This window comes from Spinacia oleracea, chromosome 5 (genome assembly GCF_020520425.1).
Source record: "Spinacia oleracea cultivar Varoflay chromosome 5, BTI_SOV_V1, whole genome shotgun sequence".
NCBI lineage: Eukaryota > Viridiplantae > Streptophyta > Magnoliopsida > Caryophyllales > Amaranthaceae > Spinacia > Spinacia oleracea.
This window is the reverse complement of record NC_079491.1, coordinates 3,692,650-3,711,128: the sequence shown is the minus strand read 5'-3', so window position 1 is coordinate 3,711,128 and position 18,479 is coordinate 3,692,650. Positions and strand designations below refer to the sequence as shown.

The 18,479-nt window shown below is 37.4% G+C and overlaps 2 protein-coding genes across 5 annotated transcripts; both read right to left on the bottom strand.

The window, feature by feature from the left end:
• Positions 1-154: 154 nt before the first annotated feature.
• Positions 155-4,341, bottom strand: LOC110783377 (serine/arginine-rich splicing factor RS2Z32). 4 transcript variants are annotated; one of them, XM_021987716.2, is made up of 7 exons: positions 4,184-4,341; positions 3,425-3,587; positions 2,729-2,768; positions 2,489-2,584; positions 1,584-1,798; positions 894-1,001; positions 155-698 (listed from the first exon to the last, which is right to left on the bottom strand). In XM_021987716.2, the coding sequence occupies exons 2-7, from the start codon at positions 3,580-3,582 to the stop codon at positions 293-295; spliced, it is 1,023 nt and encodes a 340-aa protein (XP_021843408.1). In that variant the 5' UTR covers positions 3,583-3,587; positions 4,184-4,341; the 3' UTR covers positions 155-292. The 4 variants fall into 4 exon arrangements, with proteins under 4 accessions (XP_021843408.1, XP_021843415.1, XP_021843424.1 ...); XM_021987723.2 differs by having other exon boundaries at positions 894-998; XM_021987732.2 differs by lacking the exon at positions 4,184-4,341 and having other exon boundaries at positions 2,729-3,009; positions 3,425-3,565.
• A 10,750-nt stretch (positions 4,342-15,091) lies between these two features.
• Positions 15,092-18,142, bottom strand: LOC110783405 (uncharacterized). The gene is made up of 4 exons (XM_056828344.1): positions 18,116-18,142; positions 16,824-17,005; positions 16,611-16,720; positions 15,092-15,741 (listed from the first exon to the last, which is right to left on the bottom strand). Exons 1-4 carry the CDS (start codon positions 18,140-18,142, stop codon positions 15,695-15,697), a joined length of 366 nt encoding a protein of 121 aa, XP_056684322.1. The 3' UTR covers positions 15,092-15,694.
• Between the last annotated feature and the right edge of the window lie 337 nt (positions 18,143-18,479).

Genomic DNA, 18,479 nt, shown 5'->3' with positions numbered 1-18,479 from the left:
TAACGATGGATTGCTCGTGTGTTTACTAATCTACGACCAAGGAGTGGCATAACTATGGGAGCTACGAGGCAAACTAAGGTGCAACCGAATGTTGGGTTTTATGTAATTTCGTAACCATATGCAAAAATCTAATAACTATCAAGATCACAAAAAATTGAGAAAATACAGAAAATTACTATTATGTAAATAACACAGCAGAGTTTCAAAATTAAAGGGGAAAAGTGACATTCTTGCAGTTTAACACAGCTCAAGTTGTCAACACAAGGTTTAAAAAAGAAACTAGTGTTTCCAATCATTCACTACCTCTAGGAGAAGCTTCATAGTCGCCGTTGTCGTTATCATCCTCCCTACCATTCTGGTCATTTCTAGCAACTGGGCTGACACTATGATCTCGTCCGTTCTCTTCAAAGGGGCTTCGACTTCGACTTCGAGCATCTCCATTCCTCGGGCTGTCTTCTTTGATGGGGCTTCTACTCCTTGACCTTGGGCTACCACCATAATCAGATCCATTTGCTCGTCTCTCTGAGGATCTACCTCTGCCTTCTGGACTCCTCTCATCAGGTGTTGGAGAACGTTTCCTGCCCCTTGATGTCACAGGTGACCCTTTCTGTCGCTTAGGGCTCCTGCTTGGACGAGGGCTCATTGACTTGTCCGTGCGCTCGACTTCTCTCTCTTTTTTTGGTGGAGACCTAGACTGACTGTGAAACAGGAGAGGAAAATTAACAACCATTTAGTTTTAATGTATTCGAAACATTTACCCTAATAATATATAATATATAATGCCTGAGCCAAAAAGAAAAACCCTTCCTACCATTTCCAGCCCAGATTAAACTAATGCGCACAACATAATAAAATTGCAATAGCAAGAAATATGCTACGAATGAATGTCGCACCTGTAGCTCCTGCTCCTACTAAAACTACGGCTACGACTTCTTCCTCGGCGAGGAGATGCTGAACGCCGGCGCGGTGACGGTGACCGTGAGTAGCTCCGGCCACGTCTGCTAAAAGAAATCAAACATGATTCACTCAGCTACAAACAAACATATACTTATCAAAGCAAACCACCTCAAAAGTTTTTACTCTTTCAAAGATGTGATTATTATTGTTAGTCTCAGTGTTACCATACGCAGTACACTTCAGTACATGCTATGAGTACGAACACGCAATTCGCTACTTAATTATACACTTCAGTTCCATAATACTAATACATAATACGCGTGTACTCAGTAAGCTGTACGAAGAGAAACGAGCATATTAGATAACACTGGTTAGTCTACAATTTCTATTTCTCTCGGATTCTGGGTGGGGGTGAGAGGCAGAGGGCATGCACTAAATAATCGCCAAAACAAGCTCTTTATAGGTCAAGAGTAAGAGATGTATTTCAAATCACAACCAGCATGGTAAGGGTGAGATTCTTTTATATCTCTTAAACATTTCCGCAAGTAGTGTTGATGCATAGTGGCAAACTGATGGTAAAATCCCAAGAGGTTTTGTGAGGGGAAAAAAGCAGGAGGCAGCTTTAGAGAAACTCACAACATAAATGTAATAACATAAACTATAGAGGGAAAATATCAAATTAAGACCTTAGTTTTTTGGGGCTGTTTTGACAATTCCTTTCTATATGGCCTCGCTCTCCACAACGGTAACACTTGTTCTTCCAGTCACCTGCTTTGCAATCTCGAGCCCAGTGCCCATCAATTCCACAATTAAAGCATCTCCCGGATCCAGGGGTTGGTCCCCTCCCTCCGAAGTCACGTGACTCCCGTGACTCACGTGAACCACCTGGACCTCGTGGTCCCTGAATGACCAACACAACAAACTCAGCACATCAATAACATGTAATTACAATTAGTAAGGTACATTTGAATATAAGTAATGCGAAAAATAGGTGATGAGCATCTATAATGAGCCAGAATCATGCAATCAATCAACTATCGAGTAACAGCTGCTTCATCCTAACCTACAATTTGGTACCTTCCCTTTTTGTTTTTGAGTTTTCCCATAGCTTATATGGTAAAGATTTCAAGGACAAATATCAACCCATATGTAATTTTCCTTGTCCTTAATAAAGTGAACTTTGGTGTGTATAGGGCAATCAAAAAGGAGCCCAAGTGTTAATAAAGTGAACTTTGGTGTATAGGGCAATCAAAAAGGGTCAGAGGGAGTAGTAAATTAGCTTATTTAACTTTTAACAGCTGTCTCCACAACCAGTATGGTGAATGCAAAAAAACTTGCTGTTGTAAGGTAAAAAATGACAATAACAAGAAAAATGAAGTAACAACCACATATAAATTATCAGAGTAGAAACCAAGACGCTGAAATCATAAGACCTTAATGATACAAATTAGGTAATGTTGACTCACTTGACTGCCAGAAACTCAGTTCAATTTTTTTTATGCTTAAGAAAAAGGAACAATTGATATTAACAAGAATCTTCTACATAACACATTTTCAAACACAAAGCAGCAGAAAATCCACTGCAACATACCCCTTTTGCGAACTCAACGATGATTCTAGTACCATCCACATCTCGCCCATTTAAGCTATATCTTGCATCTTCAGCATCACGAGGATCACTATACTCCTGTTATCAAAATGCAACAAAAACAACAACAAAAGGCTCATATATGATTAACAAAAGAGCACAACTCATCATAGTACGCTGCTGTGAGCAGCAGATCTGCAGATGGTTAAAGAGAAAGTGGAGTGTAAGAGAGGAGATACATACAACAAAGGCATAATCGCGCTTCATATCCACGTCACGTACTCTGCGTAAACGGTTTCCATAAACAGTAAGGCCATCAGGACAAAACTACCGAAGGGTTGATACCTCGCCCTTCACAGATCAACTAAACACCACTTTGAGAATGTTGCCAATTCCATAAAAACACGCATTAAATTATAGAAAGAATCGCCAAAGTCCCCTATACATTGCAAGAATAGCCACCAATTCCATCAAGGGCAACCATCCCACCATAGACCTCCAAGGCTAGGCAAAAGCCTAGAAACCTTCAACAAGACATTTTAGTTAAGCCACACGACACATGCAGGTTGCAACACCTCGAACAAATACTTTCATTAAGAACAAATACAAATCAATAAAGATTAAGGAACCTTTTCAAGAGTCCCCTCGACTTGCCGTAGCACAAGTCACAAGGAGGAAATTCCCCTCATTCACATCGATTAAAAAGCAGCAGACACCACTGACAAGAGAAACTTAACCAAAGAATTATTTTTAATAGGGCAACTTCTTTTATTTCTTTAGCAGTATAAAGAGCCAGTACTGAAACTTTCGATGCCATATTATACAATGGTTTTTACATATACAACAAAAACCATCTTCACAATGAAGCACCAAGATGCAGAAGATTCAAGACAAAAAAATTGCCATCTTTAAAACAATAGTAACCTGAAAGTACGTTACCTTCCATATCTGCTGAAAAGATCATCCAAGTCATGAGTCCTGGTACGCGAAGATAAGCGGCCAACATAGAGACGAGTACCACTACCGTGACGGTCACGATCACCTCGGTCACGGTCACCCCGGTCACCCCGGTCACCTCGGTCACCATAGCGAGGCATTTTTCCTACATAATTGAAGATACAATAAGTCAACAAACTCATTCATATGCCAATAATTTACTCACCTTAGGAATTCATGCATAACCCCCATAAACTTCCACACAAATTCCATATTTGTGCGCACACAACATAAAAGGCTAGCACTTGATTTAACTACTGATCAACTCCTTCCTAAACAGACAAAAGCACGATTTCTTGATCATTCAAAGCGAATTGTTTTCAAATGTTCGTGCAATTTAAAGACCCGCACATCATCTCACTTTCAAAACAGCTATAGGTGAAATTCATATAGAAAAGGTGAAAATCCATTAATTAGAAGGAAAAAATCATCCACAACAAATAATTCAATCAGATAGATAAACAAAACTGCATCGAAATTGCTCAAACCAATAAATCGATAAAAAGTAAGGAAATTTTAATTACTTTTGTATTAATTCGCAACTACCGACACAAAACTCGGAGAAAAATACACCAAAAGACACATTGATCTAAAGAAATTCAATCAATCGGAAAAATTATAAATTCAACAGGTAATTATGATGAAGCAATTGGGTGCAGAAAAAAGGAATTAATCAAAAAATCGAGGAAGAGTGAGGCATACCTGAAGAACAAAAAAGTGAAGCACGAAAACCCTAGATTTGTTTCGAACCAAAGAACAGGAGAGAGAAAAGTGCACTTATCTCGTTCTCTTCGGTTTTATATAGAAAGACAGAGTGCGTGAACGGCTGAGATACGTTGTCGCAATGAAGATAGAGGGTGTTGGTTAGAGTCCCTTGACTTCTTCCTTCCTATTCCCTTCGTCCCATAATTATAGTCCCGTTTGATAAAAAACACGAATGTTAATAAAAATGAAATATAGTACATGAAAAAGTAGAATAAAGTACAAATGATGATTAGTTGTATGGAAAAATAGAATAAAATACATGGGAAAGAGAATATAGTATATGGAAAAATGGAATATAGTACATGTGTGGGGTTTTCAATGCATTTTTAATTAATATAGTACATGGAAAAGTGGGACCTTAATAGCCAAAATTAGAAATATGACTATAATTTTGGGACGCCCGATTTAGAAAATAGGATTATAATTTTGGGACGGAGGGAGTACGAGGCTAGTACGAACACACATGACATGGACAAACTTCAGTTGCCTCACCCACAAATGTTGTGGATTACAAACTTTTATATAAGATGGTCTTTTGTGAGGGCGGTCTTAGCAAAAGACCGTCTTGGTTTCATATAAATTAAGCAATAAAATCAATTAGTTAAGCACTCAAACTAATTAGTTTATCACTGGAACAAATTAGTTAAACAATATAACCAATTAGTTACACACTGGAACTAATTAGTTAAGCAATGAAAGTTGTATTTCCGGTAAGGGGATCTTACGCAAAAGTTGTCGGTCATGGATTACGATTTAAACCCAGGTCCGGAATTATTGTATGATCTAGAACTGTTAAACAGAGAAGTCTGTATACTCCGTACGAAGTATACCAAATTATTACGAAGCATAAATTGGAATAGAGATGATTTGTGCTTGTGCTATTGTACGGGATATCTATTTTTATGTCAAATACTCTATTATCATTACCCCATTGCCTCAAAGAGACTCCCGCAAGAAGCGGGGTAAGAGGGGGTCGGGTGTACGCAACCTTACCCCTGCAATTGTAGAGAGTTTGTTTTCAATTGACCCAAAAGCAATGACGGGACGAATAGGTTTTAATAGGCATTTTGATTTAGTCCATTACATCCCACAGCCAAAAGAACAAATGAATCTTTGACTCCATCGTAAATGGACATTTTATGTCAAATACTCTTGATAGAAAATATAGAGATAATTTTTGTGACTTTTTCTATTATAATAATGATTCTTTCAAAAGGAAAAAGGAAATATTAGTTAAAGTTCATGAATTTTTTTGACAGAAATGGTAAAGGAGCTCAGGTCTCCCTCCTACTCTTGTGATCCTGCAAATAGACACAGTGGAACTCCTTCAAAAGGTTGAGGATTTGTATCAGAACATTCCTGCTTCCAATTTTCCCTTTACTTTCTCCTATTATAAGATCTATAATCTTGATGTTTTTCACCTGAATTTCAATGTGTCTCCATCCATTGATGTCAGCCAGTTTAAGAGCCCTTGCAATGGATACAAGATCACCTTGCTCCCTCCTGTTGGCTCTCATTTCTTCCTCTATTATTTCCCCATCACCGGTGCTCCCTTTGAACTTGCACAAGAAAACCACCCAGAATTCTATTCACCCATCTCCATTCCACTCTTACAGCTCTCTTGCTGCAAGTCTGGCCATTCCCTATAATCTCAATGTTTGGGACCTCTTCCCTCCCTAAAGCCCTTTCAAACCCTGGTGGCTCCTCCCATTTGTCTGCCAAAGCCTGGTGGTTCTTCCTCCTCATTCTTTCCCTCCTTTGCTTCTATGTGCTCCATTTTTCACCTTTTAATTTCTGTTTCGAAGTTCCTCTTGATAACCTCCATGATTCTTCTGGGATCACATGTCTTGATGTTGAAGAAAGAGTTGTTTCTCTCCTTCCAAATCTCTCAAAGGGTGCTGTGAAGTAAGCCTGACTTAGGTTCCCCGGCCTTGTCTCTATCCTTTCCTATAAAATGAAACCAGTTTGTTAACCACTCAGAAACGGAGAGCATAGTTTGTCCTTCTGTTCTGATTCCTAATAGACCTGCCGCCCACACATGCTGACTGATAACACAATTCTTAAGAAGATGTTCTAAACTCCTCGTGGCCATCCCACACCACATGCAACTGTGATCACCGTCCATGTTCCTAACTTGAAATTCTTTACCAACAGGTAAAGCATTATTATGGACTTTCCAAAGAAACACTTTCCATTTGTTGTTGACATGAGCCTTCCAAAGTCTCACCGATTCTTTTTGTTTAAGATAAAATCCCTCTTGTTCCTTTCTATTCTAGACTCCCTTTGGAGGTTTTACCCACTTCTTGCCGTGTACAACCCATTCTTCTCCTTACCCCAGGCTATCACATCCTCGTTGCCAATTGGCAGAGGAGTCGGGAATTAAATTCCCCTCTTTGTATCCTCCTCCATGAGACTATTAATAAGTCTCCAATTCCGATTGCTACCTGCATCCATCAAATTCCTTATTGGTTCCTTCATCCAGGAGGGATAAGCACTTTTCCATGTAGGCTTACTCCCTTGAATCCGAGGGTGACCACACTTTGCTTTCAATCCATCTCCTACATTCCAGGAACTGCCTTCCGCTATCAGCTCCAGACCCCATTTCAAGCCTCTCCCACCCCAAGTCCCTTGCCTTTTTTTTCCAGTTGTCCTCAAACAGGTTTTCAACATTTATTTTGTACTTGTCGGACATGATTTGAGCGAGCTGACTGTCTGGTTTGTTTATGATCTTCCAACCCTGGTTAGCCAGAAGAGCTCTATTAAAAGTTTTAGGGTCGTCCTTGATCCCTAGTCCTCCCTCTTGCTTTGGTTTAATCAGTTGCTCCCAACATTTCCAGTAAACTCCTTTTTGCTTTCCTGCACCCAACCACCAGAATTTGGTAATGATGCTTCTAAGTTTATCTAGGATGCTTATAGGACATTTGAAGGGTGAGAAGTAGTAAGTTCCCAATGAACTTAGCACCGAGTTTATGAGAGTAAGCCGCTATGCAGGGGAAAGAAAGAGAGAGTTCCACGCATTTAGTCTCTCGTTGGCTTTGTCTATGATCTTAGCAAACAGACTCCTCTTGTTAGTGCCAAAATCAGCTGGCAATCCCAGGCAGATTCCAAAATTCTTTGACATATTAAAACTCACCATTTCCTTGATCTCATTGACTTGTTGTTCATCCATGTTCGGGCTGGCAAACATTAGGGATTTCTCATGGTTTACGATTTGGCCAGAGGCTTTACAGTAGGCATCCAAAATATTTTTGAAAATCCTGCAATTGTCTTTTATTCCTTGAAGAAAGAATGTCGAATCATCTGCAAAAAATAGGTGTGACACACACAGTCCATTCCTTGAGTCCCTCAAACCTTTCAGGTTCCCTTTTTCGACCTTAAGCATGAGTATTATGCATATTGTCTTATAATTTAAGACCATGTTTTTATTTTTGCTTAACACAGATTGATGATATAGTTAAACAATAATATTGATCCCTAAGATCTAATAATACTTCGATCCATTTGTTTTATTTTGTTCTTTATGCATTTTGTTTTAGGGTATTCCATAAAGTTCTTCCAATTTTACATATTTCTATTTTAGTTATATCTTTTTCACCATAATATCATTAAACTTATATTTTCTTTATCCCTTTTTTGATAACCATGTGTAGTTTGTAATATTAATTATATAAATTCATACCAATAACATACTGAATTTGTACCCATACAAATTATTTGCGTCCTAATTCCTAAAAAACGCCATCTGTTCTTGATTTAGCCAACCCTTCCTTTTGAGTTTTGGCTATGGAGAAGGGTTAAACTCCAACAAACTCTCTTTCAGATTTAGAAGCTCTCAAACCCAAGCTTTTCCCTTTTGCCTTGGAGATAAAAAAGAAAAAGAGTTGTGAAGTGTAACAACTGTCCCATAATTTATTGTTTGCTGCTGGATCATTGTGTTTCTACCATGAAACTCCAGATAGTAGAATCAAGAATAGCTTGGATAAATCTTTCCTCTTGCTCTTTGAAATCATGGTCTTTCTCATGAATTTTAAGCTTTTCTGGAAGTCATTCAGCTTTTTTTTCACAGCAGGGAAGTTTTATTTCAAACAAAAAAATGTTCACAAACAAAGTAATGCCAAAACCATCCAATTTTTATCGCGATTTAAGTACTTATTCTAACATCAACGATCAACCTCATTTGGACAAGTTTACAACAAAAAATGAGCAGGCATTGCCATAAATCCTCCAAATACACAATGCAATCCAAACAGTACCAAATTAATCCAAGTAAACCATACCAGAGTTATTAAACGTGAACTTGTACTAACTGCAGGAGACTAATAAAAGCCTAAGAAAGATGCATCATGAAGTGGTTGTGGTGGTATTAAAGATGGCTGTGGGCCGGGCTCGGCACGAAAAAATCCGGCCCGACACGAGCACAAAAAAAGCACGGCCCTACACGGGCACGAAGTCGTGGGCCGTGTGGCGGGCCTGGATTTTTTGGAAAAAACACGACAAGGCACGACACGACTCAACCCGGCACGACAAAGCACGCTAAATTTAGTAAAATTAGCCTTAGGCACGACGGGTCGGCCCGGCGCGGCACGGGAGCCCACGGGCTTGGGCCCCTTTTTAACCTCTTCGACCCGGTACAGCCCAACACGAAATAACAAGGGCCAGGTATGGGCCCAGCCCGGTTAGGCCCACGGCACGCGGGCTCGACCCGAAGCACGGCCATCTTTAGGTGGTATCCACTATTTCTGCATCCTCGATGTTGGGATTGTCAGCGTCTTCTGAAGTTCTGAACTGCTAGGCTTTCCAGGAGACAAAATACGTCCAGTCATGGCATCAACAGGCCGGGTATCACGTGGCCCACCTTTTCGTCCCATTGCCATCATTGGTGGAGGAGGGAGTAACCCGGATCTAAACAGAACTCGTTGAACTGGATCCGATGGTTGGGCTCCAACTGAAAGCCAATACCTGTATTGCAGGTTAAGAGACATAATTAAGGGACAGTTGTAGGCTGTCAAAACACAACTCTCAGAATCTCAAGTCACAGACAAAATAATTTGTAAAATCAAGTCCAAACATTCTGTCTAGCTCTATGCATCATAGTATCTACAGTCACCCCTACGGGTAGCTCATTCAAACAATATACAAATCAAACAACTTATAGCAACGGAGCTCAAACTCCCCCACAAGCCCCTCATCCTGAAAAAGACCAATGGCTGATACTAAAGATGCTTGTGTGCCGGGCCAGGCTATGAAAAAAGCCCAGCTCGGCACGAGCACGAAGTCGTGGGCCGGGGCCGCTTTTTTTTTTTTGGAAAAAGCACGACAAAGCACGCCACGATTCGACCCGACACGACAAAGCACGTTAAATTAAGCAACATTAGGCTTAGGCACGACGGATGCAAAGTGGGCTTGTCATGGGCTCGGCCTGGCCCACAACTATCTTTAGCTGATACTCGTCAAAAGATGTCCTAAACTTGGTCTGATTAAAGGTTGGGGTTGCGTGCAGCTTAGGAAAAGAGAAGCCCAAAATAGAACAACCAAATAATTAGCTGATACAGGTCCTTTGAAGACTTTGGGGAAATCAAAGCAGGAACCATAGCATCTTCTGGCCACTCTTGTCACTATGCAAGATGGTACATTGAACCAGAGACACAGTCCTCTTCATAATTTGGGAGAGGTAAGAAAATCCATTCAAGTATCCAGCATACAAAGTGAAAAAAAGGACTAATGGCAAAAATATAACCGGGGACACAAATCACCGTTTGAAGCAAAAACAAAAACAAAATAAAATAATGAGGCCTATCTAGTAACTAGAAGCCGAAATTCATCACCAAACCGTTCAACATTTTAATCCAGAATCCAATGTTCCTGATTTCACACTGAAGTAAACTACCCATTTAAGGGTCCTTTGTTTCAACGGAAAACATTTTCAATGGAGAATAATTTTCAAGAGAAAATACAATGGTTAAATAGTTTTCCTTTGTTTGTTTCGTTACAAGAAAAAATATGGAGAAAAACAAAATGGAGGTGGGAAGGAGAGGATGGATGGGAGGATATAACAAGAAATGTAAGGAAGTAGGGATGTTAGGGAGGAAAATATGGCAATCCTTCTTTACAAAAGGAAAATGTTTTCCACATTGGGAAAGTTGTTTTCCACCCCTTAACAAAACAACAAAGGGAAATGGGAAAATCTTTTTTCCAGGAAAGTGTTTTATGTCAAATCAAATGGAACCTAAGAATCATTTCGGAATCACATAAGAAGAAAAAAATGCTTTACATAGTTGTTCATACACCTATGCTCCCTTTCCAATAACAGATTCCTATTTGCCATTATATATCAGAGCACAATACCAAAACAGCTTAGATTACAGCTATACATACATCCTGCTCTAGTAAAGTATTGCAATCAAGACCAAAGAACCAAATGATCATGAAATTCCTGAATGCTTATATAAAAAACCAGCAACATATGTCAACTTGCAGTAGTAGAACAAAGAAGAAAAATGAATAAATCTAAAAGGGGATGTGAAAGTTAATTATTTTAAATATTCAAAAATAAGGGATGAATGAAGATCCATGGAAGTTACATGCAACTCTAAAGAAAACCTTTTGCAGGAACAAGAAATCAAACTCATGCAAAAAGGAGGATATGCAGCTATCAACAGAGCGTGTCAGAATCGAGAGACAGTTCTTGCGCGAAATTCCTGAGATACTCCACTAACCCCAGTGAGAAAACCCACGACTCAACCCTCAATCTGCTATCAACAGAGCGTGTCATGACAGAATTGAGAGACAGTTCTTGCGCGAAATTCCTGAGATACTCCACTAACCCCAGTGAGAAAACCCACCACTCAACCCTCAATATCTAGTGCTACCAAGTACCAATGACTTTTGAATCTCTCTATTCATCGCATGCCTACTAGACATTTTGCTACAATTAAACTGATCCAAGCCAACCTATGGTAAAGTAGCATTTTCCAGACCCTGTCACATGGTACTATCTCCCAATCATCTGGTTTCAGAAATTGCTAGCATTTACAACATTATATAAGAGCACAAGCATTCAAGGTTGGTTGGAAACAGCGTCTCAATCGTCGTAGGGTAAGGCTGAAAACATCTAAACCTCCTCAAAACACCTAAGATCGGAGGCTCTGTAGAAGCATTGAGGTGATGTTGACTTTTACAAGCGAAGATAAAGGTTTTCTGAATAAAAAAGCTGACCAGTAAAAAGAATAAATTTCCACATAATTGGGAGAACAAAGGGAGGTCTTATATGTGGAATACGACCACCTTCGTGATCTATCAACTAGTGATCCAATTTGAGCTTGCTTTTCCATTCCCCACCGCCCCACCGGAAAATAGGAGAAAGATACTCGTTCTTGTAGTCTTTCTCATACTTTGATATCAAATTGGTAAATTACTTTCCCCAAAGCAAACTGGATCAACTAGTGTAATAATTTTTTTATAAGAGACGAACTAGTGTAACTTATGCAAACATAATACGAAAAAGCAAAAAAAAGTAGGGTAATACATCTTGTAAACAACTACACAGAAGTACAGAACCCCGCTAATGATAAAATTCTAGAAGAAAGAAGAACAAAAAAAGTGAAAAACAGAATAACAATAACCAACATCTGCTATAGAAATTCTAGCAAACAAATTAATGATAATGAACTTGAGTATAAACGACAAACATGAGAAAAACAACCATGTAAATGCAGCAATGGTAGGAGAAATCTCATAATTTAGCATTATGAAATTATTTAACCCTACATGAAGATTTTCAATAAATGTTGAATTATAAAAAATAGGGGAAATAAAGGAATTTGCAAAGATATAGGAAAATTCTCCAAGAGAGGAGTAAGGGTGTCTTCTATTTACTTACTTGACTTTCACTTATCTAAACTTAAACGCACTTATCTGAACTTGTTAAAAAAAGCTAGTAGAACTTAGTTTAATTGTAAATTGAACTTGGGTAACCCTTATATGAACTTATTGAGCTTACTAGTACTGAAATAAGTGAAATAAGATGAGCAGAATAGGACCTTAAAGGATGGTAAGATGTTTGGGTGTGGGTTGGGGAGGGTGGGATTAGGTAATAATTGCATTTCATGTGAAACATGTGGGTTAATCTTCTCAACACTCTCCCTCACATGTGAGCCCTTCTTATTTCTTGCAATTTGGATTAGGTCACTACTTCCTTGCTGGGCCTTCTTTGGTCTTCCAACATGAGGTCAAATGGCCCCTACTTGGGGCAATCAATTCTGTTGGGCTTCTTGCTCCAAACAGATCTTCAAATCTTCTCCATCTTGCAATCATCAATTCAATGGACCCTCCCTTCTTGGGTGTTGATAATGGGCTGCTCTAATACCATGATAAACTTCAAAAATTGTGTCAATTGACTTGGTATTGAATTGCGGAAGCGTTTACATTATATAGTAGCTTTAGGGCTTGGAGCCTAAGTAAACTCCTTAATTACACAAGACCTAGGAAAGATATTAGGAAATAAACACATCTTTACATAATACACCAAAAGTGCCATAAACTATATCCAATATCTTTTCAAAGTTCGAAGTGACGGAAAAGTATAACATAGCTGGTCTAATGGTCTTAATATGCTCTTCAACTCTCCTTTCTGTCCTTACCTCGAGCTTTATCCAAGAGAGTACGATGGCATTAGGTAAGCAACAATGGATCGTACTCTACAACCAAAAAAAGTGAGATTCTAGAATACCCAAGTTTAGGTGGGTCTTATTCTGTTAATGCCATGGTTTCATTATCTAAAATACTCCATGTCTTATAACTGCTCGGCTGCTCCCCTTCCACCTTCCTCTCTACGAGTGCCTCACTAAGAATTTGCATAGCTCAATTTTCACTTTCTCTTTTTTCTTTCTCTTTCTCTTCTTGATCTGCTTGTTCAAACAACCTTCTCTCTTCACATCATCTTCTACCATTGCCTCTCTCATGAGTCACGGGGAACATTTAATTTTTAGAGGTCAACTTTAGTTCTAAATCTGGAATTTGGAACTTGGGCCAAATCTATCAATCTAGATGGAAATTAGTTCATATGTAATTTTTCTAATTTACACGGGGAACATTTAATTTTTAGAGGTCAACTTTAGTTCTATATATGGAATTTGGAACTTGGGCCAAATCTATCAATCTAGATGGAAATTAGTTCATATGTAATTTTTCTAATTTTTTATTATAGGCAGTCCATTATTTTCGTTCTGTTTTTCTATGGAGGTATGTGGTTGTCGTGGTGGATATGGTGTGATTGGTGAATTGCTTACATGTGGTCGGTGATTGGGAGTTATGGTGGCAACACTGGCAAGGCTTTCCTGGCGTTGGTTAAGGTTGATGGCGGTCATTGAACGAGATAGAAAAGGAAGAGGCTTTGATGGCTGATTCCAGGGGTGGAAGTTTCCTCCAAACCCATCTCCTCCGGGGTATGAGAAACCCATACCTTGGCCGTTTGGAGGGTGGGTCCCCCAGGTTTCAGATTTTGTTAAATAACTAAACCGAACATTAAGTATGGGTTTGGCCAATTCCAAACACATAGCTAATACCATAATCAGCTTAAACAAGCACCTTAGAGAGTTTGAAATCGGGAATCAGTTATGAAAGGTGTGAAAAGATTGTGCTCAGTAATCTATGTTTCATTACCTACGACATTAAATAATAGGATTTATTATTTCATTATCTACAACATTATAGAGAATACTACTGCGTCATCAGTTCAAGTTAGTCTACTAACAATATTTCAAAGACGGTTAACTGTCGTGCCAAGATGTAGAGCAAATAACATCTTAAAACAATCATCATTGTACCAAACGAGAAGCAGGAAAAGTACAAAATAACTCTTTTTGTAACACATTAAAACCTCCCTAATGCACTGCCAGTAAAATCAGCACGAGTTATGCCAAGTTGTAAAGACAGAGCCTCAAACATATGCCAAAGAATGAAAATTTTAGGTCAAATGCAGGAAAAAAGGCTTGAGACTTGTGAGTTGTGACCATAACACTGTACAGGAAGTCGTGTGTTTGACTAGGCATATTCTAGAAACTGAATTAACAAGAGGAATTTCTCGAAAACAAGCTTGAGAAAGAAAGTTACCCATGAAACCTACAAGATAAAATAGCAGAAACTAAACTGTGTGAAGCACAAAGGCAACTCCTGAAAGATGAATCAAATATCATCTTGGTAATACCCAAATATCTGCAAGCAATGTCCTATAGCACATCATGTAAGACTTAAATTTCAGACAAAGACTTCGAATCCATGACCTTGTTCCATGATTCACAGACGCAATAGATTGGACTACCTTTTGTTCAACTCAAAACATTAAATTCTAGTTGTTCAACTTGCACGATGAACTTAGGTCGTGACCTCAAACAATCCCACGTATCAAAAAAATAAAGATACAGGTAAACTAAAAAAAAAAACTATGCTAGTATTTCCGATAATGCTAATAGCCTAATACAACAAATTAACAACAAGAAAGTAAGAAACGTAAATGACTAATTAACAACAAATTAACTACCCCTGCTAACTTGATGGAAGTATATAATCACGGAAAACACTTAAACAAGGTAAACACACATATACATGAGATTATTTGTCAAATGGTGCAGCAAAAAGAAAAATGAAAACTCACAATAAACGCAAAAGACCAGGGAAACAAAATTCAGGACGGAATTAACAAAAAAAACGCTATTCACAGCACAACACAATGCAAGAATATAAAAGAAAAAACATATCCAAAAAAGGGAAATGTAACTACCGTGCTATGCAAGTCTCCATGCTGAGGAAGACGAGAGATGTAAGGAGCCCATTCAGAACTCTGCCAGGAAGAATAGGGAAACATAATATCAAACTCCAGTTTACTTAGATCCTATAGACAAAGTAAATATCCTACCAAAGCAAATTAAAATCAATATCAACTTTATCCAATGCAGAATGCGAAGCTCGTCCGTAGGGGGGGGGGGGGGGGCAGGCCGTGCGACACTAAACAAATTGAACGTTTTACTCCCAAAAATAAGTAAGAAGAGATCCAATTTCCATCACAATCCAAAAATCAAATAATAGTTGATCATTCTACTTTAATAAGAAGTGGATAAGCCAGTGACACCTAACAGTAATAACCTTTGACTAATGTAAGTCTACGGTATTTAAAGATAGTTCTTCAATCTTCAATCTTCATCCCAGCTGGGGTCATTATCTGAATTTCAAAACATACCTGACCTTTTTTCTGCTCAACTAGAATAACAATTGCAAGTTTTGCATCAGTCCCTACTGCATCAGTGAGCAAAGGCTTGATTTCAGGCAGGACATTATCAGGAGATATTTGCTGTCAATTCAAAAGTGACAGTTTCTTGAGAAAAGTTGAGGTAGTTAAGTATCTTGGATGTAATAGAACTTCCTCCACAACAATTACCACATTAAAAGGAACTTTCAGTAGGCAGTCTCCAGCTTGTATACTCTTACAAGCAAACAAGGACCTGTAAAGGGAAAACAAAAATAAACGGCGAGGTGAAAGTTAGAAGGCTCATTGAATCATCACCAACACTCACCAACTGTAGTCCAACACTCACAACTGAGCACCAAGAATAAAATACTCCACAATTTGGAAAATTTCAAATATCATTTGGCTTTTTACACTATTTCTATACTAACTTTGAACATGTTTGATAATTAATAAACTGTATAAAACATATGTTCAGTGCGTTGGCAAACGTGTCCAAATGCATATGTTGGACAACAGAGGAACCATACTATTTTTGAAGCCAAAATAAGTAATGACTAATAATTGGATTTCACGATTAGCGTTTGGGACGACAAAACACTTATTTCTTGACGAACAGAAATTAAAAAACATCACTCAACATTCTCATACCCTAAGCTGGCCAATTACATTTCATTTTTCTTTCGCTTCATCTAATCTGTTTCTGAGTTTCTCTTTCCCCTCTTCAATCAGTAAATAAAACCAGAAAAAAACACTAGAGAAACTAACAAAATACTTTTAAAAAATAATTCCAGATTTCAAGCTTGCCTTTTTAGCTTAGTGCAGACATTGCAGATTACTTTTTCACTCTTAGCATTATGCTAGTATTCTCAGCAAAAAAAGACTTGGATTTTACCTTTCTGTATTACTAGTATTCCATAAAACAAGAGTGCACAACATGAACAAATTTCCAGGCAACTCATTGTAGGTTCATGAGCCAAATAATTTCGAAAGCTCGAAAATTTACAATACACAATGCATACAACTGATCAAAGGTTGGCTTGGAATCTTACCACTATCTATTTTAAATTCACAACAATTTCTAACACTAATCAATGTAACCATCAAAAAATTAAAAAATTGAACCTTCAAAAATCAGAATTTCCAATTGAAAGCACTTCAGAAATCTGAACCCTAGCCTTCTTCTACAACCATGGCAAAAAATCATCGCATTCCTCGTTTGGCCACCTGGAAACCTGTCAAATTATGCAAATTTCATTTTTTTGCAAAAAAATTGTTAGTATTAGATTAGCAAATTAAATTTCGGAAAAATGGAAGTAGCATCTCCAAATGACGAACCTTAAAGCTGTGAGGAGGAACGCAGTAATGAAATTTGACGAGAAGATGATGAGATATAGATAAAATTGCAGGTGGAAATTTGAAGAAATTGAAATTGAAATTGAGAACTCGTGTAAGTTGATGCATTGTAAAGTTGAACCTGTACTAGCTCTTGCTTCTTGGGCTTGAGTTCTATACTGTTGCTGACAAACCAGTCGTTAGGAAAGCCCGGTTCTGTCCAGTTCTGTTCAGAAGCATTCAGTTCACTTTAATAATTAATACTACCTCCGTTCCTAAAAGTTCTTTACGCTTTCCGTTTTAGTCTATTCCTGAAAGTTCTTTACAATCCTACTTTATTCCATTTTTACTCTTATTTGGCCCACAATAACTTACCCACTCACAATACTTTAATATTAGTTTCCACCCACTCACATTGTTGGACAATTTATAGCCACTCATTTTCCATTTGTTACCCCACCATCACATGTTCACCAAAATTCCTTAATTACCGTGCAAATAGTAACCGTAAAGATCATTTAGGAACGGAGGTAGTAATTATTTAATAATAATTAATTATTATGAAGTATTTTAATACTTAAAAGTTAAAATTAGTAGTAATAATATGTGTAATTAGTAATTATTATTTATTATATACAAAGTATTATTTATTATTTATTACTTATTAGTTATTATTTATTATTTTTATTCCAATTCAGTAATATTCTGTTAAGGTAAATTCAGTTTAGTTCAGTTTAATTCAGTGTAGGAGCATTCAACTGACTTCAGTTCCGCTCAGCTATAAAGAGCAGGGTCTAGTTAGTCAGAACTCGGAAAAATAGTACGAGGGGAGAAATATAAAACGGTATAAGATCGACTTATTACCAAATTATTGTATTTTTTAATTAAATAGTTACGCATTGATATCAAAGGTCAATCTTCCCTTCAAAAAATAAGTCATAATAGGTATAGATTTCTTTACCAATTGAGGTTGGCTTGAGTGGTTAAGGATCTCTCGCTCATTAACCAAGGTCTCAATAAGATTTCAAAATTAATTTTGAATTAAAAAAGTTGAGTGCCACGTAAAGAAATGATTAAGTGTCACGTAGATATTTTTTATTAATTAATTATTAATATTACGCATCCAGAAACAAACACTCTCATAATAAAAATAATAATAAAAAATCTAAAATGAAATTCAATGCAAAATCAAAAACTAATCTAATCTAATCTAATTTATAAAAGTGGTATATACATAGTATATTTATTTAAACATACGTGCATCGCACGGGCTAAAATCTAGTTTATATTATCACCAATTTACTATACATTGATCGCCCCATTATAAAATGTGCATATATATTGACTTTTTAAAAAAGATGGAATTACGTACTAAACTTTTACAGTATGTTTAGAAGCTCTAGTTTAATATAAACTTCAATAACAATGTTTTTAGGTGGTAAAATACAAATTTTAGTTTTTTATTCAATCCGTCCCAAAATATAATGCATGTTTTTCCAAAATAGTGTCCCTAAATAATGTGTCTATTTCTATTTAAAACCATTAAATTTTTACCATAATACCCTCATGCACAAACTGTAATCCAATATTATCCTTAAATAGTCATAATTTTTACTTTGAAAATTGTACTTTCTGACTTTTGTTCAACTCATGTGTTTG